Source organism: Clarias gariepinus, chromosome 28 (genome assembly GCF_024256425.1).
Source record: "Clarias gariepinus isolate MV-2021 ecotype Netherlands chromosome 28, CGAR_prim_01v2, whole genome shotgun sequence".
Taxonomy (NCBI): Eukaryota; Metazoa; Chordata; class Actinopteri; order Siluriformes; family Clariidae; genus Clarias; species Clarias gariepinus.
In genome coordinates this window covers 18,995,001-19,004,797 of record NC_071127.1, presented here as the reverse complement: position 1 = coordinate 19,004,797, position 9,797 = coordinate 18,995,001, and the positions used below count along the sequence as shown (strand labels likewise).

The following is a 9,797-nucleotide window of genomic DNA, read 5'->3' as shown; positions in this document are numbered from 1 at the left end:
CACTGTTACATTCTGTTACACTCTGCACTGTTACACTCTGCACTGTTACACTCTGCACTGTTACACTCTGCACTGTTACACTCTGCACTGTTACACTCTGCACTTGTACACTCTGTTACACTCTGCACTTGTACACTCTGCACTGTTACACTCTGCACTGTTACACTCTGTTACATTCTGTTACACGCTGTACTGTTACACTCTGTTACACGCTGTACTGTTACACTCTGTTACACTCTGCACTGTTACATTCTGTTACACTCTGTACTGTTACACTCTGCACTTGTACAATCTGCACTGTTACACTCTGTTACACTGTTACACTCTGTTACTCTGTTACATTCTGTTACATTCTGTTACATTCTGTTACACTCTGCACTGTTACACTCTGCACTGTTACACTCTGCACTGTTACACTCTGTTACATTCTGTTACACGCTGTACTGTTACACTCTGTTACACGCTGTACTGTTACACTCTGCACTGTTACATTCTGTTACACTCTGTACTGTTACACTCTGCACTTGTACAATCTGCACTGTTACACTCTGTACTGTTACACTCTGCACTGTTACATTCTGTTACACTCTGCACTTTTACATTCTGTTACTCTGTTACATTTTGTTACACTCTGCACTGTTACATTCTGTTACTCTGTTACATTCTGTTACACTCTGCACTGTTACACTCTGCACTGTTACACTCTGCACTCTTACACCCAACAACAAGGCAATTCTTCACACTCACATGAGGTTTAATATAAATGTATATATATATAAATGTATATATATATATATATATATATATATATATATATATATATATAATATAAATGTTATATAGACTGTAATAGACTATTCATCCACAGACATCCGGAGACCTCACATCCGGTCCTATAAATGTAAGAGTGCATTAAAGAACATTAGTCTAAATTTTAAAATATGAAAAAGGAAGCTGTGGTTGTATTACATAAGGCTGGTGTTTCCAGTGAAGCAAATCAAGTGATGCGCCATTAAGTGTGCGGTGAACATATATATACTCAGCAAAAAAAGAAACGTCCTCTGAAGTGAGGCTCAAACAAACCTGAGCCCTGGAGGTGTGAGGCAACAGTGCTATTCACTACTATATATATATATATATATATATATATATATATATACACACACACACACACACACTCTAATACTATATATACACTGCGGAGATACTAACCGCATGCCATAAAGTGAAAAAGTGGGGGAAATTACTCAGCAAAAGCAACCGTGTCTTCCTCGTTATATCTAGTTGCCCATGGAGCAGGTGATTTCACAACTCATGAAGAGTCATGTTCAGCTTAATGATGGAAAGAGTTGAAAAACTGCATAAGGATTATGGAAAAAACTGCAACCAATTAAAAAAAAAAAGAAAAAGAAAAAAAGCAATAGTTGTGTATTTGCTGTTCTAATCTCATGATTGAGTCAGACCTCGACTGATCGTCTTCTAGAGCTATACCGCTAACATACTGCTTTATTATATAGTCTTACTGTGAAAAGAACATGAATGAATAAATGAATGCACAACAAGATTATATAGTTTCATGGTAAACCTTTGCAGAATTCATTACAACAGAAGAAGAAACAAGATGAGGATGATGTAAAATATTGCATTTTTATTGCTTCAGTGTTGTTGTGTTTTCAGGCATGAAGGATCACCGAATCAACAACTGGACTCCTGTTACCTCAAAAAACACAGATTATCAGCATTTTAAAGACCATCGGTACATTATTGGTAAATTATGAGAATCACTGTATTATGAAAATATATTTGATTGGATTTCCGGTGATGTAACCAATGATTTCACTCAGCAGCAATTTTCTAATTACATGTTGAACGCCTGATCGCAAAACAAAGAAAAATATTTTTACACAAACAGCATAATGATTTTTAGACACAATAAGGCACTTTCTCTGTAAGTAAATGACACATATGACTCTTATTAAAAAGCCAATCACGGCTAGACAGCAGTATTTTTCAGATGACTCTTAACTTGGCAGCACATTTGGTTTTGGGAAGAAAAAACCCACAGTGAAGGGAAAGTCCCATCTCGTCACCACAGCAGAGGGAACTCCAGTTTGCTGAAGCCAGGATCTTCCCTCAATTGCCAATATGTTCCATTGCTGATCCACGAGTCGTCTTCAGACCACCTGATAATAAAACCAAAAAGAGAGAAATTTACAAACCACACCGATCATAAGTAACCTGTTAATCCTGTTAAAGTTTCGCAGCCAAAAGAACCCAATTTAGTTAAAGATTGCAAACAGAAACCGTTCACTTTCACAGTGAGAGTGACCGGCAGACAGTGGTCTGAAAACTCCAAGGGTTTTAGTCCCTAGGACTAATGGTAACACACACACACACACACACACACACACACACACACCTCTCATTAGTGTAGAGCTTTAGTGCAGACACATGAACACCCTGCCAGAGGAGACTGCAGCACTGGGGGTCTCCAGACACTAAAGAGGCCTGGACAGAGCGACAGTTTCCATGGAGAACTCTCTCATCTCAGTGCCTCAGGCACCGATCGCAAAACCTGAACAGCTGGATGTCTAGGTGCTGCTCATAAAAACAATAGAGACTTTAATGATAATTGGAGCTAGGCTGTCCTCATGGGACAGAGCAGTACCCGTCCCACTCAGGACAGCACGTCTCTCACTTCTTACAGCACACAGGCCCATTTAATCTCCAACAGTCTAGACCCAAAGCTTTGGACCAGACCAACGGGCTAATCTGGTAGATATTGAGTCAGAACTCGGGTTTTACCACATGGGGATGGTGAATGTTCCCCAGGCTACTCAGCAAAGAGACAGAGGGTTTTAGTAATCACACTCAGATTTATATTTGGTGGTACTGAATGCACAGTTAGTCCACTGAATGCGGTTATTAGCTCTGTCAAGTTAAACCTTTATTTGTCACACGTACACTACAGGAATAAAAGTATCTGGTCAATCCATCAGTGACATTGTGTCCAAACACATTGACTCCAATATGGAGTCGGTCCGCCTGTTGCAGCTATAACAGCTTCCACTCTTCCACAAGATGTTGGAGTGTTTTTGTGGGAATTCGTCACCAATCATCCTGTAAAGCATTTATGAGGTCAGACACTGATGTTGGACAAGAAGGTCTGGCTTACAATCTCCATTCCGGTTCATCCCAAAGGTGCTCGATGGGGTTGAGGTCAGGGCTCTGTGTTCGGGCCAGTCGAGGTCTTCCACACACAACTCATCAAACCATGTCTTTATAGTCCTTGCTTTGTGCACTGGGTCACGGTCATGTGGAACAAAAAAGGGTCTTCACCAAACTGTTGGCACGACGTTGGAAGCGTCACATCGTCCGAGATGTCTCGGTATGTTGAAGCATTAAGAAACCCAGTGAAGGGATCTGACTGAAACACCTGAATTCAATTAATTATTAGGTTTGGCCAAATACTTTTTTCCATATCATGTACATTACTGCACCCTGAAATGTTTTTTTTTTCCATCACCAGCACATGATTGAGGGCCTCACTTAAGGGCCCAACAGTGGTAGATTGGTTGAGCTGGGGTTTGAACCACTGACCTTTTGATCTGAGCCTTAACCCGCTAAACTACCGCCGCCCCGTCCCTTACACCTAAAGTGTAAAATACTGTATTACTGACCAGAGGCTTCACATAAACAGACACGAGTGTAAATCACTGGACTAAACTCGTCTCTGTAGCCGTGTGAGCAAAAGTTCATGAGCAAAACTATTGGAAGTAAATAACACTTAATATTTAGGTGAATATGCCTTGCTTGCAATAACTTCATCACCGCGGTCACACACTGACATCACCCAACTGGTGCATTCCTCTGGTGTGACGTGTTTTTAAACAACCGATCTATCAGGACAAACCTGGACAAGAAGAAATACCTGTTAGACCTAAACCAAAGATGGCATGTTCTAATGTGTAATACATATCTAGAAGTGAAGGTTATGAACTCAGAGCGAGATTTCTGATCTACAGTTTCATATTATTGTATCTTAAACCCAAATGTACAGTACATCATTTAGTGTACATCAAAAACAAAAGAAACAACACTGCAATACTTCAGAGCAGAGTGTATATACACACATATAAAACATGGAAATGCATTGATTAAGATTACTCTAGATCTTAAAAAACTATTTGAATTTCATTTCAAGAAAATTATTTGCACTCATTACGTCGGACACACCCTTAATTTAAACCTGGGATTAAAGATTCACTCTCACTGTCCCAGTCTGAAATAAACCACCATAATTACCACCTCGTTTAAATCCCCGTTTTTTCACACAAACAGATTTGTTGCTCTTTCAGAAAGGTCAAATTCTTTAAAGTCAAAGGGTTAAAACTGTCCTGATCCGTCTCCACCGGATCCGACCAACATTTCTTCCCCAAATTCCCATTTTCTGATTAGGGACTGAATGAAATAGAAATACTGCATAAAAAAACACCCTTGTCATTCTTTTGGTACCAGTGCCGAATGAGTTTGTTCCCATAGCTCCCAGTTCCCTTAGTGGCATGTTGAAGGGCCCCGAAGGACTCGAACACTATTTTGGTAAAAATCATGTCTATATCAATTCTATATGTCTATATCACCGCTTTAAATCAATGCAAACTCAGTCTAAAGACTTTAATGTCTGAACCCCAAAGAACTTTTCTTCCCGTCCAATAAGCAAATCTAATATTACTGATTCCCCTTAAAACTGGTGAACTGCATCTCCCCGTGGAGGAGCAAACCTCCGGTAAATATAACGATCTCCTGCTTTAACACTGGCCTTGTTCTGAAATTCTTTACATAATTAAGTACAAAAATCAACACCTCAGTGTCGCCATGGAGATCGTCCCAAAGAACTGAGGTTTAGAGAGCAAGACTTGCGTGATATTAGACTAGTGTTCCTAATAAAGTGTCCAGTGAGTGTATGTTCGTTAACATGTGCTCACACTGGTATATAAGACCTGCAGAGGTGACATACTTGAAAAAGCGAGGAGTGTGAGTCAGGCCTTTCTCCTCTAGTGACCTCCTTCTCTCCCTCTGCAGCGACTCGATCCTTTCTTTCTGTTCTTCTGCTCCAGCAACATCTCCCTCCTCCAGCAACCTGAAACCAGCACACAAAAGTAGTGTGTGTGTGTGTGTGTGTGTGTATACACACTCAGTCAGGACACTTGTTTTACACACACTCTGCTCAGATTTTAAAAACGATTTAACAGAAAAGTTCTCCCTTAACACCCGACTGGGAAGCCAGTGCGAAGACCTCTGGGTTTCAGTTCCGTACGTTAACAATATGTTCCTGCTACAGTACAGTACTGGAACCATCCATTACAGTGGGCTGGAACTGGAAAGCAGATGATCTTGTGCCACAGATCAAAGCTCCAGGCTGCATTTAGTTGCATTTCACGGCTGGTTTTGGAGACACAATGAGGCTACAGTACATTTAATAATTAGACATTTTATAAATCACCTTCTAATGTGTGTGTGATTAGAGTAAAGAGCTGATACACGGCTATCGTCATTAACAGATACAGTACATACGAATTTAATCCGTTCCGGAGGTGAAACGTCATATTGTGAATTTTTGCCTATAAAATCAATCAGAACATTTAGTAAAGACATGTAAATAAAGTGTAATAAATAAACATTAAACCTCACTGAACTTTAATTTATGATTCCTCTTGGCACCAGCTGCTTTACAAACTAAACTGAAACTAAAGTGTCTCCCTGTCCTGGGACCCGTCGTGCTACAGAACGTCTTCAATCTTACGCAGAATTCAAGAAACCAATAAAATATGTATGTAAACTGACTTCGCTTGGCTTTCCACTTTAAACACGGAACGCTCGTAAGATGATACACAGATACACATGGTTAAATGTATAATATAATTTATGACAAAAGTATTATTGTCTTTATTACAATAGCGTTTATCAGCATCTCTGTCAAAATGGAGAAAAACATGGAAGTATTGTGATGCACAGCGACATAGTGGAGCATCAGAGCTACAGGAGGGGAGTGAGAGAGTCTGGAGCTCAGCAGGTGATGTCTGAGGAGTAAAGGTAGGGTATTACTGTGTGTGTGTGTGTGTGTGTGTGTATGTGTGCGCGCGCATGATTACCTCTGGTCTGGTCTGAAACGTGTATCTGTTGGGGGTAAGAATGGACGTATACTCTCATTCAGCTCGTTTAATTCAACAGTAAATTGAGTGAAGCCGTAGTATTGCTCATAATCCTCAGGCATGGGGTCTGATCACACACACACACACACACACACACACACACACACACACACACACAACACAAAATATTCAGACTTTCATCAGATAAATCGTTATTAAATTGACAGCACTGCAGATCTTATTCATCACTTACTGGCTCTCCAGATGCAGATGGCTGAGGGCGGAGCCCCGAGATACAAGGCCTCGTTCCATTTACCAAACAGTGAGTGAACCACGTGTCCCTTGGAATCAGTGACGACCGCTTCAACATCATTACTGTTTAAACTTCTAGACTTGGACTGAAACACAACATACAGAGAGATAACATTACATCACTACATTACATCACTACATTACATCACTACATTACATCAATACATTACATCACTACATTACATCACTACATTACATCACACTTAAATATTCGTGCTCTTTAATAAGCAAATGGGACACACAGATGTTTAGTCCCAATCCTGTGAGTTCCCATCACATTAGGTGTGTGTGTGTGTGTGTGTGTGTGTGTGTGTGTAAATGCTTTTACTTTCACTACTAAACAGAGCTCTGATTCCTACTTCACATCGTCCCACATGGCTGAATAGGAAATGTACTGAATCACATTAATCACTTCAGTGACGTTGCGGTTTAACGACTCTTTGTATTTCATATAAAAAAATACACAACAGTGATTGTTTTTGGTCACGCGCTGTACACACACTGAACGGCCATAACATTACATTACGCCCACATTGTGCCACTGTGGAAGCTCTGACCCCTCGGGACGTCATGACCCGGTCACTGGGGTGCGTCATGGTGTCCGGCACCAGCATGTTGGTCGAACAGGTCAGAAGGTCTGTTGTACCTTAAGGAATGTAACTTTGCAGATGCCGGCGTCTTCTGTAGCCGTGGTGTTTTTGATCGTCATCTCGCCGTAGTGCTCTATCCAGCGCTGTCCACTTAGGATGTTATGGATACAGGACGTGACCCGATTCAGCTCATAATGATCCCCAAAACTGTGACAGAGGGAGACAGAGAAAAATCAAAAGGAAGAAAAAACACCAAATGATAGATGAAGGAATGATATACGGTTGGGGGGGGAGGGGAGGGGGAGGGGGATGTCAGTCTAGTTACCATGGCAACACTATATGAGTGGTTCCCATTGGGACAATCTCCATGGACTTGCCCCAAAATTTGTTCTTCCATCGGATGTCTAAGAGAGAGAGACCAAGCTGTGTTTTACATGTGATAGATTTCACCAGAACATTATTATTTAATGGACCTGAAAAAATGACACACACTTTAACTTGAAAAGTGAAAGTCCAACTAGGTGACTGTTGTATTTATTCCCATTTCATGACCGTGGTTGGACCTCCAGTCAACATTCACAGGCTTATTCACACACTACAGAACATTTGGGAACGCCAATCACCCTAACCTGCATGTGTTGGGAGGAAACCAGAGAACCCAGAGGAAACCCACCAGGAACGGAGAGAACATGCAATCTCCATGCACACAGACCCCGAGGCAGGAATCGAACCCAGACCCTGCAGGCGAGAGGCAACAGTGCTAACCACTAGCCCACCGCGCTGCCATAATCCTACACACCGCTGCCATGACTCAACTCAAGTTTTAAAAAAAGGCATTGATGAACTTTTGAAGTGTGTATAACATTTTTTGGGCCTCATTTTGCTTCTTTGATGTGCAACACTATATTTATGTTTAATATATTTATTATGAGCTCTAACTCTTTACACACCAGCTGAGAGCTCCAGAGGAAGAAGCACAGAGAGCAGGAAGTTTTCACGTAGGAACTTAACTGCCTCAAAGCGTCTTTGCTGAATAGTTCAAATTTAAGCGTAATTAGTGTTGTTTCTGTTTCAGTAGGATCTGATTTCTGAGAGATAAAGAAACTTCTTGACGTGTTTGTGGGTTTGATGTGATTTTTTTTAAATATGTATTGAAATGTAAAATGTTTGTGACGTCCTTGATGAAGCTCGTGGAGCTCGTGAAGCCTGTATCAGGACGCGTGGCTTATCGCGGATGCATGAACGCCTGTGGGGCATCAGGAAGGACCATCAGGAAATTCTGGAGTGAAATGTCCATGCAGGGACAGAAAGCTGTGTCTTAGTCACATGTCCAGAGTCTTCCAGCAGGACAAAAACACTGAAGCTGGAAAAGCACACGAGTGCTGAAACTCTCAGTCGAGAGAAAGAACCCTGATGATTAAGTGGAAGGCTATCAATAATTTTGTCTCTCTCTCTCTCTATGTGTGTGTGTGTGTGTGTGTGTGTGTGTGTGATGTGTTCTTACCCTGCCAAAGTGTAAAATTTTTGGATTCGCAGTGGCACGCAGACACAGGAGGGTGGTGGCTGACCTGGGGAACAGGGAAACACAGTGTGCCTCAGCGAGTACTCGCATGAGTGTGTGTGTGTGTGTGTGTGTGTGTGTGTGTTTGTGGCCTCGTGCGTGCTTGTGTGTGTGTGTGTGTTGTATACCTGCTCCGAGATAAAGCGGAAGCCTTTGTCTGGACGCTCACACTCGTACGTCTCGCCCAGTAAAGGGTTAAAAGGTTTTTTTGCAGCTCTGGTAAAAGTACACGCGTACCCAGACACTGCGAATGCTGTAACATACACCTACACACACACACACACACACACACACACACACACACACACACACACGTAAGCTTCAGATAGCTCAGTGTTCACATCACGCAGGACCTGTCATGGTCACATCAACACCCTGGTGAAAAAGGCCCGGCGGCGTCTCCACCACCTCAGACGCTCGAGAGACTCAGACGTGTCCTCCAGGGTGCTCAGGAACTTCTCCTCCAGCACCATAGAGAGCATCCTGACGGGAAACATCACGACCTGGTTCAGGAACAGCACCGTGCAGGACAGACGAGCTCCACACCGAGCTCCCTGACCTGCACTCGATGACCAAGACCAGGAAGATGGTGAAGGACCTCAGCCACACCAATGGACTCTTCACTCTGCTGGGGTCAGGAAAGCGCTTCCGCTCGCTGAAGTCCAACACAGAGAGACTGAGAAGGTCTCAGGCGACCACACGGGACTGAACGCTCTGCTCCTACAGCACTCAGCACTTCAATGCACATTTTCACACTTAACTCATTTACACACACTTTACTGCTACGCTCATGACTGGACATTTACATTTTATCTCATCTCAATTCTGTGTTTTTGTTATTACTTATATATAATGTAAGTTTTTTATATTTTCTACACTGTAAATATTTTAATAATATTATAATATTTCAATATTGTTGATTAAATATTATTAAAATATTACAAATTTATATTCCTGTCTTGTTTAAATATTTTTTTTATACTCTATATTTCTTGTATTATTATTATTATTATTATTATTATATTCTTATTTCATATTCTTTAATTTAGAATACTTGCTTTCTCTTTTAATCTCAGGGTCCTGGGCGTGTGTTTAAACACATCACACTGTGCGTGCCTCGTGCCCGCCCGCTGTGACCCGTGAGTGTGTATGTGGGGTTTGTTCTCACCATGCGCATGTGTG

The 9,797-nt window shown here is 41.6% G+C and overlaps 1 protein-coding gene across 1 annotated transcript in view; it reads right to left on the bottom strand.

Moving 5' to 3' along the window:
• Window positions 1-1,628: 1,628 nt before the first annotated feature.
• The window catches only part of osbpl3a (oxysterol binding protein-like 3a), a 25,587-nt gene continuing 17,418 nt past the window's right edge, over window positions 1,629-9,797 (bottom strand). The window contains exons 14-22 of the mRNA XM_053490127.1: window positions 9,784-9,797; window positions 8,744-8,881; window positions 8,559-8,622; window positions 7,380-7,458; window positions 7,111-7,261; window positions 6,406-6,550; window positions 6,153-6,279; window positions 5,018-5,140; window positions 1,629-2,183 (exon numbers count right to left, since the gene is read on the bottom strand). The exon at window positions 9,784-9,797 is cut by the window's right edge and continues 228 nt beyond it. Coding sequence (XP_053346102.1) covers window positions 2,087-2,183; window positions 5,018-5,140; window positions 6,153-6,279; window positions 6,406-6,550; window positions 7,111-7,261; window positions 7,380-7,458; window positions 8,559-8,622; window positions 8,744-8,881; window positions 9,784-9,797 — 938 coding nt within the window. The 3' untranslated portion in view covers window positions 1,629-2,086. The remainder of the gene's footprint in view (window positions 2,184-5,017; window positions 5,141-6,152; window positions 6,280-6,405; window positions 6,551-7,110; window positions 7,262-7,379; window positions 7,459-8,558; window positions 8,623-8,743; window positions 8,882-9,783) is intronic.